Genomic DNA, 17790 nt, shown 5'->3' on the forward strand with positions numbered 1-17790 from the left:
TTTTTTAACTAAAATTTAAAACAATGTGAATAAATTTGTACCTCTCTTAAAATCCCAACTTGAAGTTTCTTCAAAAATTGTTAATTTTTTTTCGTTGTCCTATTGTTTAAAAAAAAAAAATTAATTATTTTAAATCTGATCTCCCCATAACCTCAAATGCAACTCAAAAAATTTCCTAAAATTACATAAATTTATCACCTAAAAATAAACCAACAAAATCACCAATGTTTTTTTTCTAAAAACATCAACAATAAAAACACACTTTAAACAAATAAAAAAAACCATAAATTTAATTATTTTTATTTTTTCATATCAACACGTTTATTTACGGATTATGTTTATATATACATATATTCATTTATTTTTTATTAATTTTAAAATTGTTTTTTTCATATATATTTAATTCACATTCCTTTTCAAATAGATCAATCAATTATAATTTAATATATACAATCGTTATATACACTTGTAAACATGATTAATTTAAAATTTCCATACTATCTATTAATTTTTCCTTTTGTTAATTTCAATTTTCTTTATTTCTCATAACATTAATATTTAAATGGTCAACGTACATTTAAATATACACACGTCATATATCAGGAGCCATATTATCAATTCATGATTATTATTTTCTCCATTCGTTCGAAATCAAAGGGAGATAACATTGAAAGAGGGCCAGTAAAGCAAAGTAGTAAGTTTCCCCATTCACTTTGTGTTTATATTTTTATTTTTTCACGAGTGCTGAGGGTTAAAGGGAATAAAGCAAAAAATAATATGTGCGTTTTTTTCATGTATAGGTGTTTTGAACAAAATGTTATATACACTCATATCAACACACCTGAATAAAAAGTTGTATAAAAGTTTTTTTTTTTTAAAGTTGTAAAGTTTTTTTCTTCTCCATTTATTCATGTATATATTTATTCTCACACACACACACATGTACCCTTAATGTTTATTTGTAAAAGTACGTAAAAAATATTTAGTAAATTATATATAACTGTATCATATAATAAAACTAATGAAAAGAAACGACTGATCGTTATGGTTTTTTTTTTTTTTTTCTTTCATTTACTTTAAAAATATTTTTCTTTAAAAAAAAAAAACCATCAACAAAGTTTAATATAAACTTTATATTGTATAAATAAAAATAAATCAGCCTCAAAGCTTCAATTTATGTTTGTGGCAGTGAAATAAATAACAGACTATTTATATTTTTATGTACTGTATAATGTGATGAGTAGATAAAAGTCAGTTTTGTAATTTTTACATCTGTTTGAATTGTTTATATTTTTAGGTAATTTATTTATTTATATATTTTTTTAAACATGAAAATTGTATTACTAATTTGATGGATAAAAAAATGTTTATTTATGTATATTTATTTTTTTTTAAATATGTATTTTAATTGTGAAAAAAAAAAAAATGAAAAATGTTTTGTAAATTTTTATGTCTGTGAATGTTATTTGGGCATTGTGTTTGAACAGATTTGATGGGTTTGGGTGAGGACGAGTTTGAAATATTCTATGAACACTAAAATAGTATGTATATGAGGAATTTTATTATGTACGCATGTATATGATAGATTTTTGCCACAAATTTTGTAATCGTTAACGAACGCGCGTGCCTAAAATATTCGTGAAAATTATGGGACATGCTTTTACAGTTGTGATAACACAAGGACGATGATGATAATGATGATGATGATGGGGTGATGTTGTATTACAACTTTAAAATATAAAAGTCACGAATACGCTTGCGTGACTACATATAGCATGATGCTTTCTAGTTAAACCCATTGCCCGAATTTTCACCATTTTTTTTTTTTTTATTTTAACCTCTTTCATTATTGATTACACTTTCTATTTTATTTTATTTTTTTTTCAATTTAATTTTCATTCCAATGGAGTTTAATACAACTGTACTGAAAACTATACATTGAAGGGGGGTTTATCCCACATGAGGGAGGGGGGGAGGGTGAAAAGTTCACAAAAGAATAATAAAAAGAAAAAAAAAAAAAATTAAAATTGTAAAAAAGAGAATGTTAAAGTCGCACGAATGGAGAAGCTAGATACTCAGATGCTAGAAAATAGTATCGGGTCAAAACAGAAGGGAATGAAAATATAAAAAAAAAAAACAATTGTTATGGCTCCTGGTTTATTTTTATTATCATTGTTGTCGGTCGCGACCTCTTGGGTATTGCGGTTCAATCCACACGGCGGACGTGGATTATTTCAGTCATTCTTGTTGCAATCAAAAAGTCATATCACACACACACATACATGTACACAAGTACATTCATATTGTTACACACATTGTCATTCACTCACCAATGATTTTATCCTATCGTTCCAATTTTTTTTTTTTTATTCTTCATTTTTTTATATTTAAAAATTTAAAATCTTACAATAATAGTTTTTTTTTTTTTATAATTAAAAATTTTATTTTCTTTTTTTTTTTTTGGTATTTTCAAATTAATTTTCATAACATTCATAAGTTTTCATTTATACACATAATTTTTTTTCTTTTTTTTTAAATTTTTTAAATTTTAATTTCTTTTAATTTTCTCATTTTTTTGTCCGCAATTTATTCTTCAATTAGAATGAGAGCTTTATTTTTATTTTTGTCTTGAAATGTATTTTTTTTATATTTATTGAATTTATGAATTTTTTATAAACATGATATTTCCATTTATTGATTATTAGTTTTAAAATTTTTTTTTTATCTTTTTTTATTTTGTTTGAAAAAATAATATGACTGTACAGTGGTTCTCGTTTATATGCAGCACTCAATAACAAACGAGTTCAAAGTATTTTTATTTTTTATTATATTTATTATTATTATTAATATTATTTATTACTTATCATTATGATTATTAGATATCTTCCTGGTGTACACTCAATTTATGAATAGTCAATTGAGACTTTCATGTTGATAAATTATCCACCTGGAAGTTTCATAATAATTTTCGAATATTTATTATTATTCTTTCTGTTGTTTTTTTTTTATTTTAAATTTTTATTTTCTTGATCGTTTACCCGTCATTTGAACCGAACATTAGGCTCATTTATCGAGCAATGAACCTCCCAAATTCACAATCATTCTATATTTACACAAAGAGAACGAAAAATAAAAATAATTAAACGACGAAAAATAATTATTTCAGCAATAATAAATGACAAAGAAAAATAAAAAAAAAAAAACCAATAAGAAATCTGTACACATAAACACGCGAACCGGTCGCGTGAATAAAGTTTAAAATTCGTTGAATCAGATATAGTTGTCACCAACTGAAAAAAAGCAGTCTTACTATTTACATTTAAAATTTATTTATTTATTTTTTTTATTATCTGTGTTTGTTTAATTAATAAACAATAAACACATTTAAAAAAAAAAAATGATTTTTTTTATAAGCTGTTAGCAGTCTCATCTTGTCACGTTGACTGTATCATAATAAATAAATAAAATAAATATTTTTTACTTGAAGCAAAATACTCCAAAGTCTTTGGAATTATTAATTATTATTTTTCATGGAAGAATAATTTTTTCATTGATAATAAAAATTTAAAAAAAAAAGTAAAATATTTCTCATTAAAATTAATAATATTTCGATGTTTTATTTTTCATCGTAATTTACGTAATATTATTTCTATAAGATAAAAATTAATATAATAAATTATATTTATTATTATAATTATTATTTATGTATATAAAATTTTTTTTTTAAAATTAGGCTTAATTGGTTCCTAATAACATCCAATCGACGCAACAATTATTTAGACATAATATTCATTGATGTCAAGTGCGTCGGTGTCCCGCTCCTATACACAACTTTCTTGTGTTGAAATAAGTGGTGTACGTACAGTAACAACTTCACGTTGATGATGTTGTTTATTTGTTGATATTCCAACATCATGAATAAGTGTATTATTACCTTTTATTGGTTGACATATTTGATCAATTTTAGGTGGTCTTGCATTATGATCAATACATGCATATACAGTTGCTTCTTTAATATATGATTTACCACCAACAATAATACCACCACCATTACCATTACCACTACCAACACCACTACCAACATTACCAACATTTCCTGTATTTGAAAAATTTCCAATACCACCTAAACATCCTAATTTTGTATCCACTGTTGTTGACAATGTCGTTGGTCGAGCGAGGCACAACTCAGCATATGTTACTTCACCAGTTAACTGTAACAATTATTTTTATTTTTTTTTTTAAATAAATTATTTAAAAATTAGTCTAAAAGATTAACTGATTATATAGAAAAAATAAAAAAAATATATTTAGCAAACAAAGTACAGGTTGTGCAATCTTTATGTTGATCAAAGCCACAAATGTTTTTTTTTTTTTTTAATTTAATTTTTTTCTTTTGTATTAAATATTATGAAATAAATAAAATAAAACAAGTAAATTTGTAAATTATATATTAAATACTAACTGGAAGTGTTGGATAATTGGTGTAGTCATTGTGCGTGTAGTTAGCAAGTCCCTGGAGATGATTAGACTGTTGCTGGTTGGTCAAAGACGTTGCTGATACATTGTCAGGTGTTGCTTGGGCAGCAAGTGGTGTGCCAGCTGTTGACCCCGTTAATTGATAATCTGAATCTTTTAAAAATATATTTTGTCATACACAAATACAAATACACAATCAACTTTAAAACCGAAAAATAAATACAGTAATTATTTTCAATATATTTTCTTTGATCAAATGAAAATGTAATTTGCTCAAAAAATAAAATGCAAATGTTTATTTTTTTTGGATGTAATTTGAAGAAATATCTATTCGACATTTAATGTATCAAGTAAAAAAAATAGTAATACATTTTTTTTATTATTTTTATAATGAGTTTTAAATGTTTAAATTTATGTATATACCTTTATTCGTTGGCACGACATCTGGATTTCTGTCATCAGCATCGTATAGTTCTTCAGAGCTTGGTGCTGTTGATTTTTTTAATGGTAAATCACCTGGTCTATGTGTTCTTCTGTCACTTCGTATTTTAAGTGCTCCAAGTATTATTATTGTGATGAGAAAAAGTGCAGCAACCACGCCAATTAAAACACCAAGTAATGGCGTTATTTCAAATGGCACGGGACTGCCTGGAAAGAAAACGCGTACAGCTCTCGTGTAAATGCCTTTCATAAAAAATAAAAAAAAAAAAAGAAAATAATTTAAAAATATTTATCATAATATTATGAATGATTTTACAATTATATTTTTATTATAAATAGCTTCTTTTTAAATGCACAATTTAATAAATGTTCGTTGACACGTAAAATAAGTTGAAAAAAAAAAAAATGAATAAATTTTTTTTTTTATTAACAAGGGTTGCTCTTTTGTGTTGCTTAAATATGTTTCATATTAATTTTACATTTTTTAAAGTTTTATATATATTTTTACTTGAAGGTTGTTGTACCCGGTACATATAGTTGGTACTTTAAAGCTTTCTTGCCGTCATGAGCTTGAGTGCAGATTAATTATTAATCGTTTTATACGAAAAGCGTGCAAAGATGCCATAGTAATAGATGGAGTCCTTTACCCAAGAAAGCCCCCTTTTACCCACTCTCTTACTAACTTTTATATTTATTTATTTATATACTACTTTTTTATTTTTTTTACTATATATTTTTAGTTGATCTTTAAATGAGCAAAAAAGTAAAAAAAAAAACTCGACAATATTATCATCATTATCCAGGGCTATTTTATAATGCACTTTGCAGAAAAAATAATTTTTTTATTTCTTTAAATTTTAATTTTATTATATTTGTTAGTTTGCAAATTAATTTTCCAAAAAGAATATATTTTATTTTTTTCACATGCAAATTTAAAATGTAAATTAAATTTTTTCATATAGATTTATTTGGTTATATCTCAACACAAAAAGCATATTTTTAATGAAAAAAAAAATGTATTTACAATTTTTATAGCGATTAAATAAATTTGCAAATATAAATTTAAATATTTTAGTAAATTATCGACGTTATTTGATGAAATATAAATTAAATAGAGAGTTTATTATAGATGAAACAGGTACTTGATATAAAGACGTAAATTTACGAGCATTAAGGTCAATTATTGATTAAATGGTTTTAGCAAATATAGTATATATATAAAGTTGATAAGTATATATACTTGAAATGGATTAAAACTGTTGAGAAGCTTACCAGTTTGTTTCTCAGCAACTTTAAGAGTAAAACCCTCAAGTTTAGTTGATTCACTTCGACCTTTTGAATTGTAAGCATATAATTTCATAGTGAGCACCTTACCAGGCTCAAGTCCTTGTACAGTAAAAGATGCATGATCATGTGATGTTACATTTGCTTGTAACAAACCAGTATGTTGATCAAATACTTCTAAATAAAAATTTTGTGGTTGTCCACCATCAAAACCAGCCGTACATTCAACTGACAATGATTCTGTTGTTTGATTTATCAATGTACAATTGTATGGTGCTTCAGGTTTACCTAAAAAGTCAAAAAAAATGTATTAAATAAATAAAAAATAACTCAAATAATCCAATAAAGTAAAAATTTTTATTTAAAGTTAAAAATTTTGGATAAAAAAAAAAAACGAAACCACAAACAAGAATTTATGGATATGGATATAAAATGTGAAATGAAAAATAAACATTTTTTTTTTTGTTTTTAATAAACAAACAAATTTTTCATTGGATAAAATAAATAAAAAACTTTGAAATTAAATGAAAAATAAAATTAAAAAAAAACTACCTGCTGGTATAATGTGAAATATGCAGGCATTCATTTGTTGTCCAGCGGTATTACTTGCCCAACATAATACACTACCATAGTCCATTTCAGTAACTGGTTTATATGTTAGAATACTTTGTGTATGTGTTGAATTTTTAAATTTTGATTGTGGTACATCTGTCAATGTTCCAGTATGATTAAATGCCCATCGAAAATTATTTGGTGGTGGATATGCTTCAACACGACAAATAACACTTGCATCTTCTAATCGAGCAACACCATAAATACGTTTTTGTTCTGGTATGCATATTGGTTTATCTGAAATTTAAAAATCATATTTAATTATATAAAATATTTTTTACTCCTTAAAATAAACTGTTTTTTTTTTTAATGATTTTTTTTTGATAATTTAATGAGGATAATTATTTTATGGATCACGTTTCTCAGTAAAATTTATAACGAACAAAATAATATAATTTATTATTAAATGTGGTTAATGGTTTTTTAGTGAAAGGTGCTACCAGTTATAAATAAATATATATAAGTTGTTTTTAAATATATTTATTTATTTTAATATCCAACGGTTTTCATTATTTGAAGGATATTTTTGTTATTTTTTATAAAAAAAAAATAGTATTTAGTGTTTGGGTCAAATACTTCCCGACATAGAAAGAGTGAGGATGTTTGTGCCTCGCTCATTTTATGTCAAGAGGATTTGACCCAATCGCTAAATCTACGATCGCAATGAATATGCAACTTCGTTGACGGTATATGATGAATACTTCAGATATGATATTCCTATTGTATTCAGCTAATCTATGAACTATCTTATAGTTTAGATACCAAAAGATAAGGTGGTGATTTGAACTTGAGACCTCAAGCATCGTAGGCAGAGCTCTTGCCTACTTGACCATAAGGTGACTGGATACATACTGAATAAAAATTATCAATTCAATTACCCTGAATTCTTCCAAGTTTATCATTTCTACCTAATTCTAATTTTTAATTTAACAAACAACTCGTATTTTCTGTCTAACTCAACAATAATTAATATAACAAATAAATTCTATGAAAAATATAATCAAGCTTAATTTAAAATACCCCCTTAATTAAAAATAGAAAAAAAAAAAAATTAATAAATTAAATATTCAATGACGATAATACCGATATGACAACCTATAAAATTAAAAAAAAAAAATATCTAATAATATTGAATAACAATTTACGTATAATAAATTCATGTGATATATAATATAACCTACAAACTCTCAGTGTTAAAACTAATTTACATTAAATGCATTTGAATATTGGCCATGATGTTATACATCCACATAATATATTCACCAATCTATATATATACATAAAGTGAAGAATATGGTATTAAATGTGGTAATATTGATGAGAGAAATGCGGTGGGACAGTGAGCGAGTACCAGATCGGAAGACAAGCAGCATGATCAGTCTGCTACCTGACTGATCATCATCGATGCCCATGACAATGTATTTAACTTTCATCCTATCGTTATATACTAATTAATACTCCCAAAGCATAAATACATAGACATGAAGGTCACACGCAGCTTATCGTTCAGCATGACAACAAAGGACTGGTTTTGCTCATCAAGCATACAACTGATATATGCATTTAGCTATCAGTTCTCTTGCTTATTATTAAAAGGCGTAAATGTGACCATGTATATGTGTATTATCAAGGCATATATATTTTAGTATAATATATGTGCGTTTATACTAGTATGAAACAGTATGAATTTGTTGAAAGTTCCATTTTACCCAGGGGCTAGATGAGCTAATGGCAAAAACAAAGGATTTCCATATATGAAAGTTGTCAAACAAATAAAAAATTTATAAACAAAAAATATATGAATAAGTACATATTGTTCTGAAACAAAGTGGTTTTTTTGTTTTGTTTTTTTCATATTAAAAAATATTTATTAAAAGTATATTTCAATGCTATGAAAATAGCTCTGATTGAAATAATTTAAATGACAGTGTTTTAAATTTGCAAAAAAAAAAAAAAAATAGTAATAATTATTATTAAATATTACAAAAGTTTTTTAACATTGTCATTGTTTTATTTTTTGCTTGATAAATGAGAATTATTTGTAAATTAGTTTTTTGTTGTTGGAATTTTTAAAGCAAACTTTTTTTTTTTTAAATAATTTGTCAATAGTTTTGAAAAGTTTGTTATTTTTTTTTTTGTTTATTCAATCCTGTATAACTCATGCAAATAAATTTATTTTAGTATTTTTTTTTTGAATCCCTTATTTTTTATTATTAAATATTGAGTTTTTCATTTGTTCTTTGATACTTTGACACACCCTTTTATTTTAAATTTGACAAGATACATGTTTTGTTGTCACAGCCATTTGTATTGTCTCGTGTGTTGTAAATTCTTATTGATTTTAAAATGACAATATAGAAGGAAAAAATAAAAAAAAATAAAAGGTAATTGAATTTGTTTGTAAATATAAAAAAAAAACATATTAGATTGACTTACACATTATTTTTAGATTGACTGTATCACTGTAACCATCACCCTCGACATTTGATGCGACACACATGTAGTTGCCTGATTGAAAGCGATCAACTTTTCGAAGGGCAAGACTATATTGTTGTACAATGACACCCTTTTTAGCATTATTATGTATCACTGCACCCTAAAATTAATTTTAAAACATGTTGATTTATTAAAAAATCCATAATTTGATTTATTATTTTACAAACGACAAATTGAAATGAAAAATTTTAATTACATTTAAATTGAATTTTAATTTTAAAAATATTAATTTCATATATAAATCGTGATTAAATTTGATCAAAGAAATTTTAATATAATATTTTTAAATCTGCAAATAGAAAAAATAATATATATTTTTTTATTTAATCAAATCTAGCTACAAATTATATTTTTAAAATTATTTTTAATTATAAATTTCAATTTGGATTTATAATTTCTTTTATTAATTTATTTGATGGAATTATTAATGCACTTACATTATGTTTCCAAACAACTTTGTAGGCATCTGGATTTGCTCGAACTTTGCACTCGAAATAAACGTCATCACCTTCCTCAATGTCATCGGGATTCATCTTGGATCCAAGCTCAAGACGAATAGTTGGTACAACTGTAAAATAAATAAATAAATATATAACTACACATATTTTCTATGAAATATATTTACAAAATAAAAAATAAATAAGACAAGTAGATGTGAGAGAAAAACTGAATGAAAAAATAATAAAATAATAAAAATGTCAGAAAAGTTTAGTACAATTCAGGCGAGTTGAGATACGTGAGGATATAAAAATGAAAATTCAGATGTTTCGAGGATATAAAATTCTCCACAAGAAACAAAAAAACCAGTCCATAAGTTTGCATATCACATTTGAAATATATATACGTTATAAAAAAATATGTCCATTTTTTTTTCTTTATATGTTTATATTATTTTTTTTCTTGTGGTTTCGTCTCTCCTTTTTTTTTGTTATTTTGATAGACATGTTGCCGAAATTTCATTTTAAATATTTTTTTGACTAGTCTGTTTTATGTGCTGTTATTATTTTTTTCTCTCTCACTGGAGTTTCCTGCTGTCGAGGATTCAACCGAATAAATCCAGATCTCCGGGTACATTCCATTTTCCAACGTTGACATCTCGTTATTTCGATTACATTCCCCGTTTTTTGCTTGCGTAATCTCTATCGATGGGACATTCGTCGTAGTCGTCGACGTTGTTGTCGAGCTGAATTTCAACCCGTTTAAATACCAACATAAACGTACACACAAACACACTCAGAAAAAAAATGGAAAAAAAATAACATGGATGAAATAGAAAAAAAAAAAAAAGAAAAATAATGAATAGAAATTTTTTTTTTTTTATTGTAGCTGATAGTCATGTTTCAATATCACTTTATTCACGTTAAATAAAGAGCAGGGGTAAAATTTATCTGAGAGTTACATACACATTTATAAATTGAAAATTTGAAAAAAAAAAAAATTGATAAGAAAAAATAATAGTTGATACAAATCCAAGTGGTAAAAATGTATATATTTATCATAGTAAAAATAAATTTAAATTATAATGAAAATGTATACAAAATGCGTACAAAAAAAATATTATTTTCTTAGCCGGCGATTAGGGCAAATTCTACCTGGCATATGAACGAGCGGGTTGTTTGTGACCCACTTGATCTACGCTAGGAGGTATTTGCCTCAATCGCCAGGTACTTTTATAGATAATGATAATGATGGAAATGTAGAACGCATCGGGTGGATTTGAACTGGCTACGTAAACTTATATTAAGCAGCGGCCTTGTCCACTTAACCACAGCTCGTTCTACATCGAAGACAAAATATAATTTGACTATATTTTTATCACTTGAATTTCTGTCACCATTATTTTTTTAAATTTTATTTTTTCATTTTTAAATTTTCTAAACAATGCTTATTTTGCAAGTTAGATTAGCCGTCAAAATTTTTGAAACTTTTATTTCATATTAGAATCATTTTAAAAATAGATTTAAATTATAATGGAAATGTATACAAAAAAAATATTATTATTTATTTTTTTAATAAAGAAGTAGCAGGTGATTGGGACAAATACTACCTGGCATATGAACGAGAGGGTTGTTTGTGCCCCACTTGCTCTATGCCAAGAGGTATTTACACTAATCACTTGGTACTTTTGTATATATAACTGTACGTTTCCAAATAATGAAGCGGGTGGGTTTGAACACTACCTTGTATCGTTAAAAGATAGCACCCTTGCCCACTTAACCACAGCTCGTTCTGCATCGATAACAAAATATAATTTTAATATATTCTTATCACTTGAATTTCCATCACCATTATTTTTCAAACTTTATTTTTCTATTTTTAAATTTTCTAAACAAGTATTATTTTGCGAGTTAAATTAGCCGTCAAAATTTTCAAAACTTTCATTTTATATTAGAATCATATTAGAAATAAATTCAAATTATAATAGAAATGTATACAAAATGTATACAAAAAAAATGATAAATCATTTTTCTTTCATAAAGTAGCTGGCGATTGGGGCAAATACTACCTGGCATATGAACGAGAGAGTTTTTTGTGCCTCACTTGTTCTATGCTAGGAGGTGTTTGCCCCAATCACCAGGTACCTCTACGCAAAAACAGTTGGAAGTCCTTGAAACTTGTAAGCACGCGCCACAAATAAACTGAATGGGGGTTCGAACTGGACTCGACATAAGCTTAAAGCAGCGCTCTTGCCCACTCAACCACTAGCTCATTCCACACTGAAGAAGTTATAAAATTTCAATATATTTCCTTCATTTGAATTATTATCATCATTATTTTTTTAAATTTTATTATTCGATTTTTTGATCATCCAAACAAGTATTGTTTCAAAAACTTAAAAATAGATAATAAATATTTTTATTATTTTTTATCATTGATAGTTAAATTTAATATTTAAAATTAATAATGAAAATATTAGAATATCTGAAATAATTTTCTGAAAATAAATAAAAATATAAACTTTCAGTTTTTCAACTAGGAATTAAACACTGTCATAGCGAATATTAAAAAAAAGAAAAATAATAAATAGAAGTTTTTTTTTTTCTGTAGCTGATAGTCATGTTTCAATATCACTTTATTTACGTTAAATGTGAAGAGCCGGGGTAAAATTTATTCGAGGGTTACATACACATTTATAAATTGAAAATTTAATAAGAAAAAATTATAGCTAATACAAATCCAAGTGGTAAAAAAATATATTTATCATATTAAAAATAATAATGGAAATGTATACAAAAAAAATATTATAATATTTTTTTTTTTAATAAAGAAGGAGCCGGCGATTGGGGCAAATACTACCTGGCATATGAACGAGGGGGTTGTTTGTGCCCCACTTGCTCTATGCTAGAAAGTATTTGCTCCAATCACCAGGCACATCAGGAAAACGTCAGTGATTTAATGTATTCAATCAATTCCAGCGATATTAAGAAGGTTTGAACTACAACTTCTTTGGTTTGAAAGCCGTGCCCTCGCCCACTTAACCACAGCTTGTTCTACATCGAAGACAAAATATAATATGAGTATATTCTTATCACTTGAATTTCTATCACCATTATTTTTTAAAACTTTATTATTCTTTTTTCGAATTTTCTAAACGAGTATTATTTTGCAAATTAGATTAGCCGTCAAAATTTTTAAAAGTTTTAATTCATATCAGAATTATATTAAAAATAAATTCAAATTATGTATACAAAATGTATACAAAATGTGTCCAAAAAAAATATTATTATTTTTTTTTTTATAAAAAAGTAGGAGGCGGTTGGAGCAAATACTACCTGGCATATGAACAAGGGGGTTGTTTGTGCCCCACTTGCTCTATGCCAAGAGGTATTTGCCCTAGTCGCCAAGTACTCATTGTTTCATATTTTCAGAATCAAAGATGTACGATGAAAGATGCTTTACGCAGGTTTGAACCTGAGGAAATAACGGTTATTGAGCAGCGCCCTTGTCCACTTAACCACAGCTTGTTCCACATCGAAGACAAGATATAATTTCTATCACCATCATTTATTTAAATTTCATTATGTTATTCTTAAATTTTCTGAACAAGTGTTATTTTGCTATTATATTAATCATCAAAATTTTTAATTCATCATCTATATAAATACTCCTAATATAGAACACTTTACATAAATGAATTTAATTGATTAAAAGAGAGTGTAAGAAAAAAAAAAAACTGAACATGAAACTGTATTTTTTAATTACTCAATTTAAATATATTTTTTCCATTCAGGAAAAATAATACGATGATGATAAAGTTTAAACTTACAGTAAATATTTAGTTTCCATGTGTCTTCTTCAACACCACCATCGACTTTTGAATTTTCAGCACGACATGTAATAATCTTGTCGTGATCTTCTTTTTTTGGTGTTATTGTCAGGCTTGATGTTGTCATATTTCCATCTTCAGATACCTGAATTAACAGATAAAATTAAATTTATACATTTTATACGGCTGATGGCTAAATTTATGAATAATATATTATAAAAAATTTAATCTTCATAGATCTATATCTCCTTAGCATCTCAAAAGATCATATAATACAAAATAAAAAAAAAACACTAAATAAAAAAAAAAAAGAAATCCATAGAAACTATTTTTTTTTAACTCAAATTATCTTTTGAAAAATATTAAATCAATTTTTTATTTATTCATTTTTTCTTTGAATTTTTAATGCTTTTTAAATTTATAAAAAAAAAAAAGTTGTAAAATAAAAATAACACAATAAAAATACTCAAAAAAAAAAAGTGTTAAAGTCGATTTTTTTAATTTATTTTTTAAATCAAGACAAAAATATTTGATTGATTTTACTGTTGAATTTCGGATTAATTTTAAAATATTTAAATTGTAAATTAGTTTTTAACTGAAAAAAAAAATATATATATATTGTAAAATAATATTTAAAAAAATGTTTTAAAAACGACACATTAGATTAAATTTTAACATTGGCTTAATAGTAGTTGAAGTGAAGCGATTCATTGAATTCCATTGACGAAAATTTAGCCTGGTCAGGGTCTAATTTTGTCGCGGCAAAACCATCGAATACTGACTAATTGATGGTGGTTCAAAACCTGCGGACTGGAGCCAAGCCAAATTGGACGCTTGCCTCTATCGTGCATCACCGCACTCTCCATCAAAATATTCGATATTTAATTTCCTGATATTTAAATAAGCCAAACCACTCACAAAAGCCTCCCACTCTCAACAACAAAAAAACTTGACGCACCGATACATGATTTTATCATTATTATATTTTTTTTATTTTCATAATTAAATTTACTTGTTATTAACAATATCAATAACCAAAAAAAAAAAACAAAAAAACACTATACAAAACAGCTAGTAAACAATAAAAAAAAAAATTGAAAAAAAATTAATAATAATTGAAAAAACCGTAAAACAATATGCTATTAAATTTTTCATTAATATTAATTTAATTTAACATTGTTAACTCACTAACAGAAAGGCTTATGTTTCAGTTTTTATTAATTAAATTTTTTTTTTTTTTCAATATTTTACACAAACTTTAATTTTTAATTTGAAAAAGTTTTAATAATAAATTAGTAAAAATACCTATTGTCACATGAAAATTACCTAATGAATTTATATTTAAAATTTTAATTATTTGAATTATTAACCTCGTCATTTAAAATGTGAATAAATTAAAAAAAAATTAAATCAATTAATTAATATTATTTTCTATATTTAAAAATAAAAAAAAAACTTCCAAATCTATTTAATTAATTCGAGGATATAAAAGTTCAAAAAAATTCTCCGAATAATTGTCACGTTTAAAATAAAAAATAGGTTAAATTATTTATTAAAATTTAGCTATTTTTTGTGTTGAAAAAAAAATCAACAAAATAATAAATGAACCTGTCAATTAATTAGTAATTCCGATGAAATTTATTTTTATAATTTGCAAAAAAAATTAAAATATTGCTGTAGGAAATAATGTGTCATATTGTACATGAGGATAATAACAAACGATGCATGTTGTTATGTACAAAGTACACATCGATCTTATCATAAATATATGGGCATATGTGAAATTGTATTTATCATTGATCCAGTAAGAGGAAACACAGTGGTAATTTGCTTGTTTCCGCGGAAACGTATATACGTCCAATAGTCCAGAGTTAGTTTAAACCTATACAATATAAACCTTCAACTATATCGTTTGTGACATCTAGTAGTATAAGGTCTCTTGGGATAATCCACCAATATATATACAATACAAAACTATATGCATAGCCTATCTATATTGGTTCAAATATATACACCCTATCAATGTGGTCAACTGCTAATATCTGCTTTCTCATTTGGATATCTAAAATTCAATATTCACTTGAAATGCAAACTCAAATTTTAAACTGTATTTATCTTTATACAAATTTACTGAATTTTATCGATAATTAATTTTATTTATATTTAAATTTAAAAATATAAAATAAATTTATTTTAAAAATTTATTTATACTCAATAAATAAGTGTTAATTTTTCTAAATTAAATTTTTAAAAATTGTATTTTTAATTTTTCATTAACACTTGTTTAAATTGTTAATTTAAAAAATTAAATTTTCACATTTTCTTTTATTTAACAAATGAAAATTATAAATATATTTGTGTTTTTTTCATTTTTTTATATTAAAAATAAACAATTGATTAATAAAATATTAGCTGATATTTGATATATGTAAATAAATAAATATATTATTTATAAGTTGAAATAAAATCACGAAGGTATTGGTTATACCATAATTGCAGAATAGCGTGTTAAAACTGGACGTTAATAGCAATGATGCAAATACCGATACAGCTTTAATGCCAGTGATTTTGATCGGCGATCGGTTGAAGAATCCTCTCACCATTTTTTCTAATTTTTTATTTTTCTTATAAACCTGCTTCCTCTTCCTCTTTATCACCTCTTTTCCTTTTTTTTTATCTTGCCTCTGTATATATTTTTTTTTCCTTCTTGTATTTTATTTTTCGCTTTACCCGTCGACACCTATATTCCACCTGAGGCAACTCATTTAACCCTAATTTAGCCCCCCTGCTTCGAACCAAGCAAAATAAAAAAAACCAAAAAAATTACGTGCCGGCGAATATTCGATGAAGGTAACACCCAATGTTACAATAATACCAACAGTTAACATAAAATTAACCCAGCATAAATTTTTACTGATTTTATTTTATCTTTTTTCATACCCAAGGCTTTTATTTTATCAATAGATTTTTTTTTCTTTTGTAATGATAATTCCATAGTATTAAAAAAAAAAAAAAATAGTATTTTTGCAAATATTTTATTCAAACCTTTTGGGTAAAATTTTTTAACATTTTTCCATCCATGTACCAGGATATTTGTGCTGGGGGCCTTGATCCAACAGTCATACAATTAATATCATATTTTCGGTCAGCACTCAGGGGAGCATCTGCACTGCTCAAAATTGACACGCTCATAGGTCGCACTGTAAAAATAAATAAAAAAAAATTAAATCAATAAAATTTAATAATACTCCATAGCTGAATTTATTTTATAAAAAAAAAAATTGTAAAAATAAATGTAAAATATGTAAAAAAATTAAATTGTAAAATGTTTAAAATTTTTTTAATAAATTATATTGACTGATGAATTAAATTACACAGTGTTTTTTACAAAAAGAATATTACATTACAAAATTGTAAATACGTTGAATTAATAATAAAAGAATTTTTTGTTTATTTAGTTTTTTCTTTGTGTTCTTTGACAAGGTGTACAATGATTTTCTTTCTTGTTCATTTAACTTGTCATTATAAATTTTCTTTATTTTTCTTTGTGTTCTTAAATTATCATTGTGATTGTGTCAAGACTGTCGAGTATGCTAATAAGCCTAGCTGTTTCGGTGCACTCTATTTTTTTTTTTTTTTTTTTATGTTTCTCAAAGATTGCACAGTGGTGTTGAGTGACATTTGCCTGGGGCGTCATCTGCCTAGCTATAATAATATGTGCAAAAGGTATATTTGTCATTGCAAAGTCATACTCTTGTCTTGACATTTTGTTTTTTTTATGAGAACGATTGGAAATTGCCTCGGGTGTTTGAATATATATACAGATTATACAGATAAAAATAAAAAATATAAAATATAAGCCAGAAAAACCGAATGATTGAGATACGATGGGGTGTTTTTCTCTTTCTTTTTTCCATCAGACAATTCAGCCGTGAGCTGGAAATTAAAGTTTAACAAAACTCACTGGAACTTTTGACTTTAATGCTCGAAATTTTTTTTTTTTTTTCATTTCTATTCTTCATCGTTTGGCTCGTCTTTTCATATGTATATTATTTTTTTTTTTTGCCTCATTTTCCTTTGGATTATCTTCTTTGCGTCTGTCACATGCTCGATTGAAAATTGACACTTAAAAATTCAACAATTTTTTATCTTTTTCGATTTTTTATACGTCTGCTTGTGTCTGTCATTTTTTATTTTTTATTATCTTTGATTCT

General features: G+C 25.3%; 1 protein-coding gene across 3 annotated transcripts in view; it reads right to left on the reverse strand.

The window, feature by feature from the left end:
* Nucleotides 1-410: 410 nt before the first annotated feature.
* Nucleotides 411-17790, reverse strand: part of LOC122855882 (nephrin-like) — a 133381-nt gene continuing 116001 nt past the window's right edge. For 2 of the 3 annotated variants that reach the window (XM_044157554.1, XM_044157552.1), the window contains 9 exons: nucleotides 16622-16776; nucleotides 13577-13721; nucleotides 9747-9877; nucleotides 9250-9409; nucleotides 6754-7050; nucleotides 6190-6489; nucleotides 4900-5160; nucleotides 4463-4629; nucleotides 411-4211 (listed from right to left, as the gene is read on the reverse strand). In XM_044157554.1, coding sequence (XP_044013489.1) covers nucleotides 3822-4211; nucleotides 4463-4629; nucleotides 4900-5160; nucleotides 6190-6489; nucleotides 6754-7050; nucleotides 9250-9409; nucleotides 9747-9877; nucleotides 13577-13721; nucleotides 16622-16776 — 2006 coding nt within the window. In that variant the 3' untranslated portion in view covers nucleotides 411-3821. The remainder of the gene's footprint in view (nucleotides 4212-4462; nucleotides 4630-4899; nucleotides 5161-6189; nucleotides 6490-6753; nucleotides 7051-9249; nucleotides 9410-9746; nucleotides 9878-13576; nucleotides 13722-16621; nucleotides 16777-17790) is intronic. The other variant, XM_044157553.1, reaches the window with a different exon arrangement.

The sequence above is a fragment of the Aphidius gifuensis genome, linkage group LG4, assembly GCF_014905175.1.
Source record: "Aphidius gifuensis isolate YNYX2018 linkage group LG4, ASM1490517v1, whole genome shotgun sequence".
NCBI lineage: Eukaryota > Metazoa > Arthropoda > Insecta > Hymenoptera > Braconidae > Aphidius > Aphidius gifuensis.